This window comes from Colius striatus, chromosome 1 (genome assembly GCF_028858725.1).
Source record: "Colius striatus isolate bColStr4 chromosome 1, bColStr4.1.hap1, whole genome shotgun sequence".
Lineage (NCBI taxonomy): Eukaryota > Metazoa > Chordata > Aves > Coliiformes > Coliidae > Colius > Colius striatus.
In genome coordinates, this window is record NC_084759.1 from 15206589 (window position 1) to 15228601 (window position 22013).

Below are 22013 nucleotides of genomic sequence, written 5' to 3' on the forward strand. Positions count from 1 at the left end.
TCCCCGGCGATGGAGACTGCGGGAAAAATCCGTTGCGGCGGGATGGCTTGCTGAAACGGCAGCGGCAGCCGGGAGAGCGGCACAGCGCGAGCGGAGGAGCATAGCGAACAAATACTAAACCAAAACAAAACAGAAAAGAAAAAAAAAAAGAAAAAGAAAGGAGAAAACCTCTCTTTTTCTCCCCAGTCCTCTTTTTTTTTTTTCCTTGATTTTGTTTGTAGCCACCTCGTCCTCAATGCCTCTCTGAGCAGCATCTAGCGAGCGAGCGGGAGAAGGCGAGACAGAGAGGCAAAAGAGAAGATGAGGATAATTTGCAGACAGCTTGTCTTGTTGTTTTCTGGCTTTTGGGGACTAGCAATGGGAGCTTTTCCTAGCAGTGTGCAAATAGGTAAGCGCTGCATTGGGCTGTGTGCGTGTGTCCAGGGCTTCAATCCTTCCCAAAGTGAGTTGGCAAGGAGGCTTTGAAGGCAGTTTGCAGATTTCACCTCTACCACTCATCCCATTTTCCTGCCTTCACGAAAAATTCCGCGCGTATTTGTGTACGTGTGCCTTGGTCGGTGTATGTGCACACATACATATGTACGTGTGTGCCTTCGCGTGCGGCAAGGAGGATGCCTGGCTTTCGCCGAACTCGTTCCATCCCCGCGGTGTGTAGGGGAGGAAAGGGCTCGGAGCTGATGCCCCTTGGCTGCTTCAGCTGCCGCCGGCACCCTCCGTTTTTCCCTGACTCCCGAGGGATGGCGAGCTATGTGCACCGGAGGTTGCGGTAGCCGTCAGGGGTGGGGGATATAAGGCAACACTGCCCTTCCTTCCCTTCTCATAGTTGGAAAGTTTAGGATTTTGTAGTTCTCTCCCTGGGTCCTGTGCTCCATCCTGATCCCGTTCCCATCACCTCCTGCATCCCTCTTTTCGGACGTGTGTCGGATGGGACGCAGCTATCTGAATTCCTTCCAGCTCCGCTCTACCACTGCATCATTTCTCGTGGACTTGTAAAGATGCTGCTAATAAGGCTGAGCTGCTCCCTGCCTGCACATGGCTGCAGAGGAGCAAAGTTCGTTATTTTTCTGTTCAGTGCAGATTATCATACACTAAGTTGATGGGGGTTTTAATTTCTTTCTTTCTTGTGAATCCAGAAAGCATTGTTCCCTTAATCAGCCCAACACTTGTAACAGGCTGTTGAGTAGCTGATATACCAGTGTCTTTGGTATCAGGGAGATGGAGGCTAAACACTTTGAAAGGTCACTGTAATCATGACAAATCTAGGTATTTATATATGAAAAGCTGGAAACTGAGAAGTCAGAAAAGAAGCATCAATGCATCAAGGAGGTTTAAATCGATTAAAGACAGTGATTTAAAGGCAGCAGTTGTGATTACGGCTATGATTAGTTCCCTTATCCATTAAAGTCTTAGGACTCGCCTTAGTGGGCAGCTTTGGGAGAGACAGTTGCTTGGTGCTACAAGATAGTAAGTAGCTCACAAATAATTTACCCTGCTTCCTTTGCTTTTGCTTTTTTTTGTTGTTGTTGTTTTTTTGTAGGTGGTCTCTTCATCAGGAACACAGATCAGGAATATACTGCTTTTCGATTAGCAATTTTTCTTCATAACACCAGCCCCAATGCATCTGAAGCACCTTTTAATTTGGTTCCTCATGTAGACAACATTGAAACAGCTAACAGCTTCGCTGTAACAAATGCCTGTAAGTAAACATGTCATTGATCTGACCATGTTTTGGTAAATTGAAGTGGAAATAATGGGAAACCATGTTATTAACTTGCATTGGAAATACATTAGTAAGTCTGGCTGTGGTATAGATACCCTGTGCAGAAAAGCAAAAGGAGTAGCAATCCTTGTTTAGTTTCTAACTGGAGCAAAATCCTCTCTTCTGCCTTCTGCTGACTAACCTGATGTGACATTTACTTTAGTGTTATTACTGTAGTTTCTTGCTTCTCGGTTTCTATGGAGATGAATTTTGTTGTTGTAAAGAAAAAGTACTAATGTCTTGATAAGTCCATAAATCCCACAGTTGCTTTTGTTCACTTTTGGGTATGGCATACCTTGGATGTGTTTGAAAATATACAGCAGTGTTTGTGCTCACAAGTGCTTTTCTAATGGCTGGAAAAGAGACAGGGAAGCAGTAGTGTGCAGGATAATATATCTGAGTTGGTTGACGCTGCAGTTGATCTGGTGATGTCACTTGAGGCAGCCCTGCTCTTATATTCTAGGTTGTAAATGTCTCTTACCATCTCATAATGCATACATCCTGTGGATATGTCTCTACGCATCCATACATTGGTGCCAAATCAAGTTAGTATCTGATCTACTTGATTTCACAGACCACCTCAACTGGAACAAATATTCTCTCTCTACAATATATTTTATACACATACACACAGACACACATACACCATGAGAGGAAAGCAGAAAAAGAAAAGTCGTTACCAAATGATGTAATGTTTACATTTTTTTTTAAAGCAGAATATAGTTAGCTAAACTTCCTATATTTAGATCACCTCATGGTCTTTACCCTTGGTTAAAACACATGCTGGATACTGCTTAGTCTCTGGAAATGGCAAAGCATTATTTCTCTTTATCTTCATGTATGTCAGGCTAATGAAAAGGAATTCATGTTATTATGTAAGACAGTGGCATACACTGTGGTCAAACTGTAGTAGCATTTCTACTTTGATGTCCGTTTTTCAGGATTCTATAGGTTTTCCTGTGGCCTTTAAGTTTTCAAATCCCTTGTCTTCATTCAAGAGTGAATTGCCTCTGGAAGTAGATGCCCTAAGCAACATAGCTGAGCGAGTTTAGAATAGAAACATACTGGAGAAGGTCTTAACTGCTCATAGTGCCTTTAAAATAAGTACTATGTTTCTCTTCACTTTCTCATAGCCATTTCTGAGGCACTTTTTAATACGTAAACATAACGATGTACTGTGCAGCTCTCATGTATAATTTATTGAACGATTGCTGAATTTATTGGTGCTCCAATTTTCAGGTGACCTTGCCACCTTATTTAACAGAAAAAGCGGCTGAGCTGCCAAAATAGCTCCATTCATTGTATGCAGGAAAGATTGATGTCCCATTAAGTGTGAATTCTATATTAAGCAATGTATTAGTTGTGTTTAGCGTGCAAATCAATATAAAATTCTCTAACGAGAAAACATTTCAAAAGGTGCTTTGAAACTGTAAGGAATCAGGTCTATACAGGTGTAGCTCATTAAGAAAATATTATAAGGCCTGTCAACTTTTACAGGTACTGATTATTTAGTCCATGAAAACAAATGACACAGTAGCTTTTTTGAACTTTTCTTTTTAGGGAAAGAGGAGGAGGCTAAAATCTTTCAAATCAGTGCTTTTAGGTTAAGTCAATTATTTTAAATTCTGCCTAGGCATCTAATTGTGCCAAAAAATTTTCAAGGCTGTTGTTACTTTTTGGATTAAGGGTATTGCATAGTATTTCTGTTCAAATACTAGTGGATTAATTCTGATTTGCATAATTTTAAAATGGTCTGAAGTTGAACCATTTCTTTATATAAGACTTTACACCATTGATTCAAAAATTATTTGCCCAAAACTTGCCTCATTTAAATTATTCACAGCAGATTCTTCTCTCTCATTCCAACCACTTTAGGTTATGTTTCCTTTGCATTGTTTTAACTGTGGAAAACCTTTACTTTTATTTTTCCCGATGTTTATGGAAATAGTGATTCATAACTTGATCCTCATTTTTTTTGGTAACTGAACCCTGCTTTAGCAGGGGATTGGACTATATGATCTTTAGAGGTACCTTGCAACCCCTACCATTCTGTGATTCTTTGAATCCAGCTGAAGTTACAAAAAGTTTAATGACTTGGAGATGGCGAATCTTTACAATATGGAGGAGGCAGAGAGGGGCAAAGTAAATGTATATGTTTGTGTGTGTGTGCGCTGACATAATTCTGTGCATGTCTGTATTAAATAAATGGAATCCTACAGGCCTTACTTAAGTTTTTATTTCCCACCTAAAATAACATGTATTTTTGCATTAGTCCAAGTTTGCATTTATTTCACATTTTGCAGTCTCGTGCCCATAATCTGACTGCCGCTTTTTTTTTAAAAAAAAAAAAAACCTCCACATTTTAATGCTGAAGAATATTTTTTAAACAGTAAATCTTCTCCTAATGAAACATGGGCAAACTGACTGACAATTGAATGAACACATCTCATGTCCCTTAAGCTAAATATGAGCAGAGTCCTGCAAAAATCAATTGTCTGATAGCTGGAGGACACCGGCTTCCATGTGATTGAATTTGCTGGCTTGACAGAGGTTTCTAAAGCGCAGATGTGTGAGATTTTTCTAACCTAATTAAAGAATCCCCACCATCAGCTCTGAATTAAGTGATTTCATGGCAATATGAAATGATAACTCTTTGCTGAATGGCTATGAACTAGCACCTTTGGATCTTTTGGTGTAGAAGTTACTCAGTGTATACATGACCAAATAGACAGTACAAAAGCCTTAGAGGTTCTGGACTGAAATGAATATTCATGTGAGTTCATGCATAAAACTCTGAGACATGACCAGGTACATTTATTTCTGTAGAGGTTACTTGTGAAGATTCAGGGCCCAGCTCCTTGTATATGTTGGGGAGAATAAATAGTGTTTCCAAGGATTATGCATGGCTTATTAGCAGGTAACTCACTGCAACATTGGAAAAACTTGAATATTTTTTTTTATTTTCACTAAATAAAAATATATATCCAAGTGTTCACTCAGGAGTACTTTTGGATCTGCAATAATTTTGTATATTCAGCTTAATATCTATCTTACAATACTTATGTATTTCTGTTTGCTTTAAACAGACTCAGAGTATAAGTATTTTTGTTCTAAGTCATGAATGCATATGAAATAGTTTGCTTAATCAGATAGACTGTTGTAATTTAGCAAAATCAATCTGATCTGCATCAGTTTGGATAGTCCTCTTTTTTTCCCATCCCATTTGCGTGTTTTATTTAAACCTGTTCGTTTCTTTGCACTACATACATTATTCAGAGAATCTCTCTTACTGACAGAGAGAGATGAAATTATTGCAAAACAAGAGTAGTACAAGATTCTTACTCATCAGAACACAATAGGCCAGAGCTGAAACATTTCACTATTGGCATACATTGGTTTGCACATTATAAGCAGGAAATTTTGCTTGTGATTGTGCATGTACCTTCATCTTGATTTCAGATGTTGGGAGCAATGTATTGATTTTTGAAGAGGACTGTATACATTTATTCTTTAGCTGAATGAAAAAATAATGGTCTCCACTCCATGCACCATCTGTATTACATTAGTATAACTCAGCAACGCAGTCAACATTAAACCTGCTTGCGTACTTTTGAGAGACAGCTCTATAATTTCACAAGAAGCTATTTACCTTCCAGCTCTTGTCTTGTGGTTGAGAATTTTTCTGTTAAAGCTTCAAAAATCCTTAACGTATAACCAATCTTGCAGTTCGTGTACAGGATTAGGCTAAATGAGGAAGAAAAGAAATCAGTTCAAGTCTTCCATCAGTGTTTCATATTAAAAGTGAAGGTTTTCCTTGTTTGACTTCATGCATATTCTGAGTTGAATATATTCCTAATAATTATGATTTGGGGTAAATTAGACACTCCTATTGTTTCATCTTGTGTGCAATTTGATTCTTACCAGATTTTAATCCCAGTAGATACAAAACCAAACAAATATCACTTTATTATGTGCCTACTGGATCAATGGAAAAAAAAAAAAAAGCCCACTGGAATGAAAAAAAAATCTTGTCTTGGAATAACTTCTTTTCCAAGAGTTAGTCTCTTTGGCTTTTGCACCCTCTGGACCCATGTGGGGTTGACCTAAAATTAGAAAGCCTGGTTTTGCTTCAGCAGCGTGAAGGTAATGTCTGGGTGAGAGATGACAGAGTCAGAGTCAACCCTGAGGACAGACAAACAGCTCCCACTCCTCCCTACAACTCTGTGTCTATCTCTCTGGGCTTGTGCTTGATAGTGAGGGGAGAGACAATGTCATTTTGGAATTAACTTTTCTGCTTAGATGTCCCAACAGCTGAGGAAATAGACTTCAGTGTAGTATTGCTTTTATATTTGACTGTCTGTCACTTTACTTACAGCAGTTTCAGCTTTGAGTTGCTAAGCTTCATCATAATAGGGTTTTCATTAAATTTGGCTATTAATTCTGCTTTATAATTACAACTCAGTTCAGCAATGGGAGTATAACCTTAGTTTAATAATCATTGTCATATAAAACAATGGTGTTCTTTATGTAGAAAGTGGGTTTCATACAGCTGAATGGTATTTTGCACAGTATTCCCAAGGATGCAGTTTGGAGTATATTGAGAGTTACCATAAAGGCATACCATACGGTCAGGTTTGAACTGTAAAAGCACATAGCGTGCCAGTTGGCTATGAAAAGAGAACTGAATTAAACTGTACTCTTTTAAAATAGGATCGATTACAAAAACTCATTTTAAGTGAGTGTTTTGCTTTAATATATGGTGTTTATCTCAAGCTTTCAATTATTGAAAACAATTTATCTTAAAATTTCTATTATTAGCACTTGCTGGTGGAATCATAGAATATAAGTGTACTTGGGTGTCATTTGCCAAAAGGATTCTCTATATTTTGAAGATATAAAAAGATCTCTATTAAAAGAGTTTTGTAACTCTAAATGTGATCCTGGTAAATAGCTGTACAACAGAGAGAAAAACAACCATCAATAGCTCCAATCCATCAGAGCCTGCATTTAATTTTCAAGGTTATTGCTGGGCAAATAAATTATAGACCTTTGCTGAAATATAGTCAGATTCCTTCACTGAAAATTCACAATGTACATAAAATAAGATTTTCATCCTAGCATGTTACTGCACTGGCTAAAACTTCAAACTCAATAGCTTTATTACAGACTATAGAAGTAATTTCATCTTCATTTCAGAGGATTAATAACAAAGATTGTGTTCCTTCATTTGTCCTGCAGAAGCCAATGCACTGCAATACTTCTTGTGCAGGGCAAAGCACTTTAACAAGTAAATTAAATTGATTAACTTCAGCTTTATCATTGTAATGTAAGTTTGTATGCTAGTCAAAATAGCTCATGCATTTCATTTCTACGTCTTCATTGTTTTGAGACTTGCTTGTTCATGAGAGATGAAGCCGTCTGCTTTGATTTCTTAACGGTTTTAGATCCTACTATGAATTGTGCAAACTCAGATTGTGAGCAGGTGAAGTTCTTTGGATGTAAACATATTGGACCAAATAATCTTTTCTTATAGTCATTATTTCTTAATATGTGACTGGTTTATGGGGATGAAGTTTGTGCTAGGGCAAAAGTAAAGAACACCATATGATTGCACCAATGTAATTTAAAGGAAAATTCGTCCCCCTCTCTGGATTTCCATTCCTCTGAGTAGTGGGCCCAAGGCAAAGATTTTGGACTAGTTCCACATCAAGTCTGCTTTTCCAACTTAAGTGGGCATATCTATACCAAAGTTATGTGTTGGGACACAAAGTCAGGAGAGATAATTTATTCCCATGTAAAGAAATAATAATTCTTCTGACTTTGAGAAAATAATTTTGCTCAAGAGCAGCTGATCACAGCATCATGTTTGGACATTTTGGTGGTGTTCCACTTTTAATCATTTACTACGAAGTTTTATTACCTTCCACTATCTAGCTCGAGTTCTCAGACAAAGCTTACTTGTTTGTTTTATTTTAAAAATCTTTCTGGCTTTTAATAATACTGATACAGATTCAGCTGTTTGTCAACACAATTATGGGATGAGCAGTCTTAAAAAAACTGTTTTCATTTAAAAATGTCTGTTTTCAGGCACACAAGCTCAAGAAGAGAGGCTCTTACATTTTGTCAGTCGAGTATTTTTCAAAGTGCTCAGCAGTACCTGCCTTTCCAATGGGAACTGCTTACTACTGAGCACTTTGGAAAATCTGTCCTTATCTGTTTGTTTGATAATGCACGGGTCAACTGTCATGCCTCAACAGTGTCACTTCCTTGTGAGGACTTTGTCTGTTCCCTATTCTTTTTCCCATGGTCCTGATGAAGTGTGTGCCTGACTTGCTCATCCTCCTACATGAGGTTCCTCAGAAACTCATTATTGATGAGCTTTATATTGGGTTCAAGGGGGAATACCTAGATACTGATGAACAAGTTACTGTTCTTGTGGGCTTTTGGCCAACCATGCTAACATTAACAAATTCCAGTTCAAATATTTACCCTTGTACTGCAGTTTTTTCCCCAGGCAGAGCTGTCTATCATTCTATGATTCTATGATTTAAGTAGGGGCTCTACCCAAGAAGATTGCAGACTGGAACATGTTACAGTGAAGGAACTGTATAAATCAGCTTTTTGTAAGGTGAACAAGTTCTCATTCTTTCGTCTCATAGCTAAAATTTTTTAAAAGTATTAATTTGCTTAAGTCCTGTTATTTCTTAAAAAAATATGTTTAGAAATTGGACCCCTGGTGCATAACTGCCTATGTTAAAAAATTGTTATTTGGACTAAGATTTTTCTTGTGTTCCACAGGCTATTACAGTGTTTTATTTATATGCAACCATTGCTTCTGAAAAATGCAGTCTTGTGCACTAGCTTTCTATATTCTGAAGTCATGGACAACGTAAGTGAGACTGCAGGGCTTTTTCTGTACATACAAACAGAGAAATAAAAAGCACTTACACTTTTCACCAGTGTACTTATTAGATTCTTTGCAGGAAAAGGCTTTAATCACATTTTGAAAACTAGTATTAAAATATATATCAGTTTTTAAAAGTTCATAAAAGTTCCTCTGTTTCTCACTTGCAGACCCTCTGTGGGCTAGATTGTATGCCATTTCTGCATGCATGCTCTTCCAGTTGCTTTCATGAAGTATTTTACAAGTACTCTCTTAGACCAATAAAATTTGAACTTTGCTTTGCACATCCCCTTTTCATACAATTGGGGTATGCCCAGTCCATCAAATAGGTGTTTTAGAAAAGCTTACAGGTAGTGAGAGTTAATTGTAGAATCACTGAATGGTAGGGTTGGAGGGGACCTTAAGAGATCATCTAGTTCAACCCCTCTGCAGAAGTAGGTCAACATAGATCAGGTCCCACAGGAACATGTCCAGGTGGGTCTTAAAGACCTCCAAGGAAGGAGACTCCACAACCCCTCTGGGCAACCTATCGTCTCCTCCAGGCTAAACAGTTCCTGCAGCCTTTCCTCGTAAGGAAGATGTTGCAGTTTCCTGATCATCTTGGTTGCCCTGCGCTGTACTCTTTCCAGAAGTTCTCTATCCCTCTTGAGCTGTAGAGCCCAGAACTGGACACAGGACTCCAGATGAGGCCTCACCAGGGCAGAGTAGAGGCAAAGAAACTCCCTCAGCCTCCTGGCTGCATTCTTGATGCATCCCAGGAGGCCACTGGCTTCCTTGGCCATGAGGGCACATTGCTGGCTTATGGTTAGTTTATTGTCAACCAGGACTCCCAGTTAATTGATGAAAAGCCTTTTATGCTTTGTTTGCCTCAGTCTTCAAATCCATTTCTCAATGGAGATCAAATTTGCATTTTCACACCGTGGTTCCAAAGATAATGCCTGTTGTTAGTATTAGAAATTTTTATACAAAATCATTAGTAATTATTGTACAAAATATTCTGGTTTGGGCATTTCTTTCACTGTTGTGTCAAGCATCTTTTCTTTCAGGTAAAGATTTCACTGATAACAATGTATCCAGCTTTTTTCCAGTGTCAGGGTCAGATCTGTTTCCTCAGTGTGTAAAAGTATTCATGTAATATATATTCAAGGTAGAGACCGGGGAAAGAGAGGAAATTCTTGTAGCGCAGAACGATTGAAAAATGTAGGGTGATATATGTCTGCAAAAGCTTCCTGTTCTAATATTCCTGGTGTACTGTAGCAGTATTTCACTCTATTAGATAATTTGAGGTATGGGTTGGGATGATACTGCATTCAGGTCTGAAAATCACTATTGAGTGTAAGTGAAAACAAATTTATCAAGCACAGATTCATTAATGGAAAATTCAGGAGTAAAAAGCTATAATATATTTTTAAAAGCCCATGTGCATCGGTACATTTAGCCCTTTGCTTTTTCAGCTAAGCCGATGGAGGGAAAAGGAGCAAATCTTCACAGATCTCAGTCTTGGCAGAGTCATGAAAGACCTTGTTATTTGTGATGTCCTTCAGGTTTTCTGTGTTGATCTGTCCTGGAGAGGCTTGCTAATAAAGGCCTCCAGCCTTGGTCATTTCAATCTGTTTAAATGGAGAAGGGTGATTAAGAATGGACTTGTCAAAAACACTGAAGTGAGGAGGATTATTTCCATATAAAATCAATAGTCACATGCTCTTGGCTGACCTGGCAGTTTTTCTCACTTCTCCTCCAAGGAGAAAGAAAGCATGAGCCAGGTAAGAAGCTGGTTTTGAGGGCTATTTGCACACCTTATTAATGTTATCTCTATATCTGGCTGTTTATGTGGCCTCCAGTTGAGAGGTGGTCAGGGATTTTTCTTTTTTCGGATCCTTTTCTTTTTAAAAAAATCAATATCCTTGTTCAGTGGTTTTCTTGGGTGGTAAAAACAATGGGGTAATACTGTAAGTGATACATTATTCTATAGATGAAAACTGGAGTTGCTATCTGAAGGAAAAAGCAAATATCTGAGGAAGAGAGCATAAAGGGTATTGATGTGTTAGAAGGACAGACTTCTACATCTGTCACAGGACTACATATGCCCCACGAAAATGTGTATGTGGCAGGTCATGAGCAGTGCCATATGGAAGTGATCCAAGTTACAAGTCCTTACAGAAGACAGAAAAGTAGTGAAAGCAGTCTGGGAGGTGAAATGTTGTCTGATGGCTATGGGCATCAGTGCTTCAAAGAAGAAAAAGTAAAGGTCACCAAAATAAATGAGAGAGTGGATAGCATATAATAGTGTTCACAGATTGTGTTCTAAGGATAGATGGGATCATTTTGATCACCAACAAGATGCTAGTTAGCCAGTCTGAATGAACTTCTGTATACAATCCATAATTCTTTTCTAAATAAATCCAGTGTTGAATTAAAGACTGGAAGAATCGCAGGTAGATTGTAATCAACACATCATTTGGACATCTCATCAGTTGACTTTGTATTGGATGTAGGAGTCATACAGAGTAGGCAAGCAGGAAAAAAAAAAGGCCTACTGGATTTGTTGTTGGTCTTTATTTTAGTGATCCCATAATCACTGTGGCTTGCATCCAGTTGTCACAGTTGTGCAGCTCCCAGAGCCCCGTGTGATTTGTTCTGGTTGGTTGGTGCTGTGTTTTGCCTGGGTAGAGGAGCAGGGTAGGACACTCTCTGCAGTGTGTGTTATGCCATGGCAAGACCTGTGAAGACTTACTGTGGCCTTTTTTGACTTCCCTTGACCAGTATTTCTAGTGGACACAAATGGTGGGGATTTTTCCCTCTCCTAAGAATGAACATCTAACCCCAAGCAGGGAGCATGGCTTGCAGCAATAGTAATATAAGATTGGTAACTATGTTCAGAGATCGTTAAGTATGTTTTTGCTAACAAATGTACACTAATCATCATTATTTGTGTTCACAGACTCATCTACGTACAAAAACAATGTAATTGTCATATATATTATGCATATTTCACTTTCCATGAGCAACAGAGGATATGAATGTATTACAGCTTTCACCTGGAGGGTTCGGTCTGTTAGCATAAGATACCAAGAGTTATGAATTTAGCTTGGGAAGTCCTTGGTTCATCTGCTTTGTGTGTTGGAGGAGATGGCATCCTGAACAAAAACATGATGAATGAAATTTAATGCACAAGAATGTTTACGGAAAGCAAAAACATGAATAAAGGAATGCAAGAGGTACTCCCATAACTGTCTTTGATTATCTATTGCACTATTTTAAATAGCAGACATTTATGGAAAAAAGAAAAGACAAACTTTTATTTTCTTATACCATAAGTCATTAAAATGAAGAGAAATAGTAACACAAGACCTCAGCAATTAGTTATTGTATGCTAATAGCTATACTTGCAGCATCCTGTTTACTACTGTTCCATCCATTAAATAGTTTGCTTAAAAGATTTATTATACTGTTATATTAACATCAGCTGGAAAATGACAAGGTGTTTTTAGATCACTAACTCAGAAAAAGAATAGGCACAGTTAATGCAAATGTATGTATGTAAGTAATTGGCAGGGTCTGTCCAGGTGCTGTGTGCAGTGATTTGGAGCCCAGGCAGGAGGTGCCTCATCCCTGGTTCTTTGGGCACCCATGCAGACTCTGAAGTGATAGACTGCCTGACGTAAGGAGTGGAATAAGTTTGAGACCTTGCGACTGAAGTTGCTGTTTGCCCTCTGTTTACCCTCAGTTGGGTTGGAGAAGAGGTTCAAGGTACAGCATGAGCCGTATATTTATGAAAAGTTTGTAAAGGAGGCTTTTGAGAGAGGAGGAAGGACTGACACACAGCACTGCTCGCTGCATGGGAAACTGTTTATGAAAGCAGAGAAGGAAGGTGTAGCTGATGCCTGTGGATTAGGTAATCGTAGCTGGTGGTAGCTGATGCGACTTTGAAAACATTAAGGTGGACATGTGGTTGTGCTAAGCTGAGAACTTAGTACTGAAAACTAGTCCATGAGTCCAGTGGAGTACAGTAGGAGTTAATAGACGTGGAAGAGAATAAGACTAAAAAATGCTGTTTAAAAGAGATACAGGGAAAATCCTGTTCTCTTCCATCAGCCATACTTCCCTCCCTTCCTGCTTTTTACTGTTATGTGTCCTATTTTTGTGACAAAATGGGCAGAGCCTATGAGAATCACCACCAGTGGAAGCCATCGACATGGTACTTCCCCAGCTCTGCAGCACTGGAGAAGTGCTGCTGCACTGGAGGCAGCAGCCAACATCCCAGGGATGTCACCATCCCCTTCCTGCCTGCACGTTGGGACAGGTTGCTGTGGCTTCTGCCTTTGGCATGTGTTATTAGCTCTTGTAACGTATTGATTACAAATAGCCATCAGCTTAACTACTGTAGGAAAAGGAAAGAAAGGTACAGAACATAAAACATTTGTTGGTTATGAACAGAAAATAAATTATGCCCTTATACAACCTCAGAAAACTGTGCTTGTTTCACCTCTGTCTTGCTCCCCCTAGTCTGCCTCAGACTCCATCATGCTCAATGCTTTAATATTTTAAGGGAGTGAATGGAAGGAGGGAGTAGTGGTGGTGTACCACAAAGGACTATTTATACAGATGAATTGGATTGCTTTCATACATTCTTCTCTGGGTCTCTGACAGATGTTGAAGGACTCCTGTATTTTTATTTCCTGATGAAAGCCCCAGAAAGCCCATCATTCTTTCAGTTACTGTTTATGATGGGAATCTTTTGCACTTCAGTACAGCTGGCAGGCACTAGAGCTTCACACCTTAATCATATTTTCCTTGTCAGCCTTTCACATGCTATGCTAAATGGGAGACTAGCAGAAAATCCTTTGAGCAATTACAATAATAGGATAATAATAATTATTGCAGTTCCTTGCACTTATATAGCGTTTGCAAGATTACAGTGAGATCCAACATAACGTTACCTCTGAAAAGGTGTGGATATCCTCTGCCAATGGCATTCCCTTGAGAAACCGCTCTCCACGGCCTCCGCTTCTTGCTCCCTTCTCTTTGGTATGGTCAAGCACGGATGCATTACCACCTTCCTGTTCACATCTGTGAGCAACTCACTGCACAAATAAAGTCATGAAAGACAATGTGAATGAGGGGATTCAGCAGCACAGAGGGTTCTTCACAGGTATGGCTATGAAAGACAGGAGAACTAAAGGGTGAAGTCTCCAGAGGGAGCATGTGTCGTGGTTTTGCCCAGCCAGCAATGAAGCACCATGACAGTCTCTTGCTCAGTGCCCCCCATTCACCCCCACCCTCCTTAGGACAGCAGAGGCCCCAGCAAAATGAGAGGAAGAAAGAGAAAACCAAGGACGTTGTGGATTGAGACAAGGGCATGGAGGGCTCACTGCCAATTACAGTTCTGGGAAAAACAGACTCCAGTACTCGACTTAGAGAGGAAAGTAAGGAAAGTTTATTCTACTACCTACAAGAAACAACAAAAAGCAAAAAGAGAGTAGGAAAATGAAAAAAAATACAACCAGCACTTTAAGATCTCCCTCCCCCATCCCTCCTTTCTTTCTGGGCTCAGTTTCCTGCTCTTGCTATCTCTATCTCCTCCTCCCCCTCGCTTCGCGCTCTCTTCCAACTCCTTGCACCACCACCAGCTGGAAAAGAAAGAAGAAAAAGCAAGAAGGAACAGGAAGAACCCTCCTCTGCCCTCTTAAAAAGTGATTGTGGAGGCACTCAATTGGCTCAGCCCCAGAAGTGGGTCTGGCTCAGAGCTGGGGAGAGTTTCAAGCAGCTTCTTACAGGAGCCATTTTTATAGCCCCTTCCCCATTACCAGAAGCGGCTCCACACAAAACCATGACAGCATGCTTATATGAGGAATTTTCTTTTCTTGACTGCACATTATGTAGTTCCTTAGGAGCATTAGTGAGTTAGATGTGTGCAACCAAAAAGATAACACACAGATGTAACTTTAAGTCTGATGGTTTCCTAAGACACATGTAAAGATAATGCACTGTCTGCCTATCTGGTCCTGTCTGTGAAAGAAGTGTCTGCAAACTCTTGGATTTTCAATGCAGTAAGTTAGCAGTTTCCATCTACTGAAATAAAATCCTTCGGGGTCTTTTCCTGCCCCCAAAAAAGTGCTCCACATGTCATTAAAATTATGAAGCTCAACATCAGTCTTTCAAAATGTTGTACCTATTGTTAGTGCTGTGATGATGATAAGTTCCTTAATGATGTGTGTGACCATAATAAGTTGGTGCCATTTTTTTTTTTCACCAAGACAAAAATAACAAAGTGATTTAAAATTCTAGATTTTTTAATTTTCTTTTTGGTGGTGCAGCCTGTAACTTTCCATGTTAAAAACACAGAACAACTCCAGTTGGGGAATGAGTTCCAGTGGGAACCCACCCCTTTTTCTCACCTCTCTCAGTAGGTCCAAGTAGAGATGGATGCACCTAAAACTTACCAGAAGACAGGAATGCAGCAGACTATCTCCCTGCATCTGTGGCACAGGTGACTGAAAAAGCTGTATTTGTCACCCCAGTTCATGTGGCTATCCTGATGCTTTGACTTCAAGAGTGAAAATTACACCTCAAACTTCCTAAAATCTAGATATGTCATAATTCTGTCTCCTGTACAGCCAGTTGTAACCCAGTGTAGGCTCCCACAGAGGGCAGCCTAGATGTATCTGTTCCCAGTATTACATGGGAAGAAATGCCTTTGCTGGCAGCCAGTCATTCCTCATTGTATGAGAAGGCATATGTCAGAGGTTATGTTGTAATCCTTTTGAATCTCTTCTGTGGTCTTCTTGAACACACAGAAGATGTTTGAGTCCCTGATGTCATTTGGATCTAATCCCCTTGAACTTTTAACACCTGACAGTGGTCCCAAAAGACTGCAGAAGAGATTTGCTAGAGTTTCTTAACGTTTGTGACACTCCAGTGTCTGCCATGGTAATTCCATCTCAATTTGTCTGTTCCACAAGGAGAGCAGAAGAGACAATAGCAGGCAACATGGGCCTTTCTGGGACCTTTTTCGCCTGTACCTACACCCAGTCCAGGAGAGCACCTACCCAGGAAGGGCACTGATCTGTTCTGCTTTTTGCTACACAGGGAGCAAAACAGGGGTGGGACTTGCATTCATCTCATCTGGGGCCTCCTATATGTATTTATGACTTATGTCTGCACTCTGTCACATATCTCTTCAAGAGAATTTGTGTTAACAATTTAATTTCTGGAGCTCAAATTGTTTGTTTTCTTAGGAGAGCTCCTCGTGTCTAAAATTATGCACTTGGTTGACTGTTTTTTTTACCAAGAAAGGAGGTTTAGGATAATAGAAACAGGTCACTGAGACAGTGTAACAGCACTTTGGGATGGTGTCTGCAGAAGCTGACACATGTAGAAACAAATTATTTGGTTTCTTCCATGTACACATAGAGAAGGCTTAACAAAACATTTAAATACCTTTAAAACTCTAGTTTGCTTTATGTTGACAACTGTAAACATTTAGAAGATGTGTTTCAAGAAGAGACTTTTAAGACATTTGATGCATCACACATCCTGGTAGGGCAAATTGTGATACTGTACTAGAAGCATGGATGCGAATTAGTTTACTTGGACCAAGTTGTTAATTTCTGGTTGAAAGTGTTGCCCAGAAGTCTGTGTAAATGTGTAGAGCTAAAAGAGAGCTGTCCATCTGTACATGGCATTTCCATACTTCTTTCAGCTAATTCAATGATCGAAATGCTAAATCTAGCACTCAGACGGCTTTTGGATTTATGGCAGTCCCTGAAGGACTTTGACTTACAGTTATTCATATAGGTAGTTTTTAAAATTTATGACAGAAATAATAACTCTGTGATCATATTCATCCTATTGCTTATTTAGAGCATCAAGCATGAGAATAAAAAAATGAGCAGCTGGAAATTCCTGGGGCAAAGCTTTGTCTCAGTGCTCTGCTGTCCGTCACACAGTTTGGAAGCCAGAGACATTTCAGAGACTTCAGACAATTTTCAATATTTGCATAGATGGAGAACCAAAGTGAAATTTGGCTCAGAGCAGCAACTAGTATATTTAACTGTACTTTAAGTGTTCTGCTTACCTCTTTCCACTTAATTCTTGTTTTCCACTGTTTGGGATGTGCATGTGAGCTGGAGAAGCATTGAGCAAGTCATCTCAGTCCCACGTGACATCCTCACAGGATAATAATGATCCTCAATTTGTTCTGCCCCTCTCACTGCTCCATTGTCTGCGGTATTGCCTAGAGCATGCTCTGGATCTCAAGAGGTTACAGCAATCTCTTGGGTCCAGGCAGTAATGAGGGCATCTTGGAAAAATGAGAACAGGCAGTGGGAGACAAGTGGAGCCAGGTCTCAGTGAAATGTACAATATAGTGTTGCCCTGCCTTCTCCCTTCCCTCTCAGGCCATCGCACCAAGCTTTATGAAGGGAACCTGCCAACAGTACTCTTTAATCAGAATTGATATTAGGGATGATTTCTATATTTTACTTAATTTTTTAGTCATACCCCAACCTGGGTTTTCCATGCTCCTATGTATATATCTATTGGAAGTGTGATGTCTTCCAGCACCCAGCAATGGGGAGAAGGACATGGAGCACAAGAGGGCAAGGAAATACAGTATTTCCTGGGAAGAAGTGGAAAATGAAAATCAGATTTCTTCTGTACTTGTCCTTAGGGAGAGTCTTTCCTCAGGTTGAGGTCATGTTTTCACTGAAACACTGTTAAAGTAGTTTTTCTCTTAAGGACTAAGAAGCTAACTGTAGCATAAACTTTAGACATCAAACAGCTTTCTTGTAAGGGAAAAGGCTTTTAATAAAAGTCAACGGCTTTCGTTTTAATTTGTATCTAAAGCAGTCTGTAGTCAGTTAGAACTGTGACCTGAAGGAAAGCCCTTCTGTAGAGAAGGCAGAAAATATCCTTAAATTAATGACCTTTTCACATTCATATCCTTGTAAGAAGATTAGTGATGTGACCAAGTGTGAGCAAGGTGAATGAGTTTCAGGTATGATTGGGATGATGGCCTTGCTTTGTTGGTGGTGTTTTTTTTGTTGTTTGTATTAAATCTCACATTCAAAACCAAGAATCTACCAATTAAATCTCACAAATCTTGACAAGAATGTAAACCTTCAAACTGAGTAAACTTGGGCAGAGCGGGTACTTTCCATTTCTGTGAGGCACACCAACCAGTGTGGCTATTGTTTTGCATTAATGTTGTTTCAGAGAATGGTAGTTTGAAAGGGACCTCTAGAAATCATCTAGTCCAGCCCCCTGCTAAAGCAGGTTCACCGTGATCAGGTTGCATCCAAATGCTTCCAGGTGGATTTTGAAAACCTCTAGAGAAAGAGACTCGACAACCTCCCTGGGCAACCTGTGCCAGGGTTTCCTCACTCTCATAGGAAAGAAGTTTCTCCTCATGTTCAAGTGGAACTTCTTGTTTTCCAGTTTGTGTCCATTAGCCCTTGTGCTGTCACAGAAAAAAAGACTGGCCCCATCTTGTCAACACCTGCCCTTTAGATATTTAGTGTTGATTAGATCCCCTCTTAGTCTTCTCCAAGCTAAATAGCTCCAGGTCTTGCAACTGTTCCTCATAAGCCTCCTAATCATTTTGGTAGCCCTCCCTGGACTCTCCAAAAGTTCTCTATCTCTCTTGAACTGAGGAGCCTAACTGGACATAGTACTCGACATGTGGCTTTACCATGGTAGAGTTTGGGGGGGAGGAGAACCTCCCTCGACCTGTTGGCCACACGCTTCTTAATGCACTCCAGAATGCCATTGGCTTTCTTGGCCACAGGGGCACATTGCTGGCTCATGGTTAGTTCATAATACACCAGAATTCCCAGGTCTCTTTCCGCAGAGCTGCTCTCCAGCAGGTCAACCCCCAGCCTGTACTGGTGCATGGGGTTGTTCTTCCCAAGGTGTAGGACTCTGCGCTTGTCCTTGTTGAACCTCATGAGGTTCCTCTCTGCCCAGTTCTCAGCCTTTCAAGATATCACTGAATGGCAGCACAGCCTTCTGGTGAGTCAGCCAGTCCTCCCAGTTTGGTGTCATCAGCCAACTTGCTGAGGGTACACTCTGTCCCCTCATTCAGATTGTTGATGAAGATGTTGAACAAGACTGGACCCAGAACCGATCCCTGTGGGACCCCAATGGCCACAGGCCTCATGGGCCATTAATGACCTGCAGAGGAGCTGCTGCCTCACACCAAGACCTGTGAGTGCTCTAGCACAGGGTTTGTGGGACCCCTTGCTGTTGGTCACCAGTGTCCCTGCCATCACCCTCCCTGCCCCGGATGGCCTCAGGAAGGCACTTGCATGCACCTGGATAACAGACAGGCCCGGTTTGAGGATGAGGACAAAGCCAAGGAGGGCTGCAGCTGTTTGAGAATATTGGAGCAAACCCACACTACTCTCAGGCCTGTGCTGTTGCAGGCTATGCTGAACAGGGCCCACCTCTGCACCTGGCTGCTGGGCCTGAGGTCCAGACAAGGAGAGGCCCAGTGCCTGTCTATGCATGACCTGACAGGGGAGGGAGCCGGAGAGTGGGGCTGGAGAGGGTATCAGCTCTTCTCCCATAGAGGTAGGAGCCTATAAACACTGACTACCAACCTCAGGCTTACTGCAATAAGTACTGTCATTAAAAGCTCAATTTCAACCACTCAGGTGAATGTGACTCCAAAAATAGGTGATTTCAGAGGGAAACTTTCATCCCTTTTCATAAGCAAAATAGCTAGTGTATGCCTTGAAATTACGTGGGATTTTTTCTTGCTCTTCAGGGTTAATACACCTTGGTTGTGTTGTAAGAGCATGTCTGCTAGGTGTTGCTAGCAAGACTTCTTGAAATGCTGCCAGCAGACTTGGAGAGCTACATACCTTGCTTTTAACACAGAGTGACAGTTTCACATCACACATCGTGCCACTGCATAGCCAGGATTGTAAATACCAAATTTTAATTATCTAGTATATTTATAATTCATTAATAGAAGGTAGACTAATAGACCAGGCTGGCTTTGCAGTGCAAGAGAGATAAATGGAAGATGGTGCATAGATAATAGATGTGAGCGTAGAACATGTGGAATTTTTCTTTCCTCCATTTTATCTTACTGCAGCTATTTTACTTCAGCTCTCAAAGTTGTTCCAGAAAGAGGGACTGGAAATAGGGCAAATGTACATTCATCACAAATGTTCAGAATTCTGAGTCTGAGTTTTAAGTACAATGTATACAGCAGTTCACAAAGCCTAGAGAACACAAAGCCTAGAGGAGCAACTGTAATGTTTTGTTATGTTTTATGGCAAATATTTCTCTAGTTATTTAACAGCACCCATTTAAACTTTGGATATATTGAATACAATATTTCTTAAGCATGTGCCTTCTAGTTGCTCTTGAATATCTTGAATATAAGTTCAATGTCCTCATGATAAATAGGGAACTGCTTATCAATTTGAGTAGTATGATAGATGATAGGTCATTGGTAAAATGACATAAAATCATACTTAGGTGGTGAACTTTTCACAGTCTTTCCCTTGTAAACATAAAACCATCTACTTCAACAATTCTTTTTCAGGATAAATGAAAAGTAGCATGTGGGAAACATAACGTATATGCAGCATAGAACATAGTCAGCTATAATCTAAGTCTAGGTAGCAAAATACGCACTTCCTAACAGTCAGGCTGGCTTTAGAGAAGTAAACACCTGTAAGAAAATGATGAGTACCTAATTTTATATCATTAGATATAATTATTATAACTGGGAATGCTTTTAACCTAAAGATGAATAAAAAGCACCAGTGCAATATATATATGTCCAAAGTTAGAAATAGCAGTTTAAATGGAAGATGTAGTGGTAGACAGAAAATAGAAATTTTCAATTGGTCCATAACATCCTTGTTTACTTGAGGAGGTGTCTTCAGACACCTTTGATGAAAATGATGTTTAAAACAATGTACTAATTGTGTGTAGGCTTAGTGGCAGATAGGTGTTCTGGTACTCTTTAATGTGATGGTTCCTCAAAGTCTGGACCAGGGCTTGAACAGGAGGCTGCCTGGCCCCCACCAGCCCCTGCGCCCAGACATTGGTGATTCAGTGATTCAGAGCAAGGCTGGTGTTCTGCATGACAGGCAGCCCATGCAGGCAGGGTGATAGGGGAGGCCTCTAATTCTTAACACCAGGCATAATCCAGCAGCTAGTGACCATGATGAGAGCTCCACATCACTGCTGCCACAGAGACCAGAAGTCAGCTGGGCTATTTTCTACCCATCAGGCATGTACGGCCTGATTTCTACCAGTGTTGTGCTGAGGATGCCCCAAAAAGCTAATGGGAGACATTGTTGCTCACTTTTCTAAAAAAAAAAAAAAAAAAAAAAAAGGCTCAATTTTTCTGTCAGCTGAGTCAACATACGTCAGAACCAGTTTATTTTGTCTGGAAAAAAGTCAGAAAGGTTTCTGCTGGAGCACATACGTGGATTCACCCAATTACAGAATCAGTAATTATGCAAAGTGACTTTAATCATTAACTCGTGTCTTGATTTTAGCTTGTAAAATGACCAGAATCAGACAACCTCCCCTTCTTTCAGAGTTTGTAGGAGCTGGAAATTTCAGAAACATTCGATGCCCAGCTAAATATGCTGTGTTTGTACAATGGCATATCCTGGTATGTACGGCAAAATGACTCTAGGTCCAGTTTTGGACAGTTTGATCATCTGTGTGGCAAAGACAGAAATTTCATTTTATCTAGATGTTCTCATCAGCAATGATCAGTTATTTTAAAAACTGAATACATTGAAACTTGAAGGAACTAAAATCAATGTTACAAACTATTCAGTGCCATTCATTAATTCAGGTCATGTTCCTACTGCCCATTTCTGACAGTTTAAGGGGACCCATTTATACCTCATAAATAAATTATTCCCTATCAGTGAAAAGTAAATGCTCTGGACAGCCAAGCTATCAGTGAAAATAATCATTGCTATATGACCTATCCAATGTGCATTTACTGATTCCACTTTAAAAACAGGGTACACATAGTATTGTTCTTCAAGGCCAATCTCAGACAAAATTTGTTTCATGCTTTCACAAAAAACATGTTTGAGTCAAACTCATTGCCATTAAGTGTATGTGTATAGTTGTGCATACATCCAGATGCTTATCTGAACAAAGCACGCAAAGCACTTCAGTGTTCTTCAGGCCAAAGCATTAATGTTTTACACGTGGGGAAAGAAGTGTGAAATGTTTTCTTGAAGCCAAGGAACCAGTTATGGGCAGGACTGAGAGGAACTAAATGTCCCGACTAGCTTCTTGACAGCGGGAGCACAACTTGAGAGCCATTTTCATACTTAGATAAAGGTGTAAGAAATTTCA

At 40.1% G+C, this 22013-nt stretch overlaps 1 protein-coding gene across 3 annotated transcripts in view; it reads left to right on the forward strand.

The window, feature by feature from the left end:
* The first annotated feature begins 297 nt into the window (after positions 1-297).
* The window catches only part of GRIA4 (glutamate ionotropic receptor AMPA type subunit 4), a 236891-nt gene continuing 215175 nt past the window's right edge, over positions 298-22013 (forward strand). For 2 of the 3 annotated variants that reach the window (XM_062020399.1, XM_062020401.1), the window contains exons 1-2: positions 301-388; positions 1538-1696. In XM_062020399.1, the coding sequence (XP_061876383.1) occupies positions 301-388; positions 1538-1696 (247 nt within the window). Of the gene's footprint in view, positions 389-1537; positions 1697-22013 lie in introns of all 3 variants that reach the window. The other variant, XM_062020400.1, reaches the window with a different exon arrangement.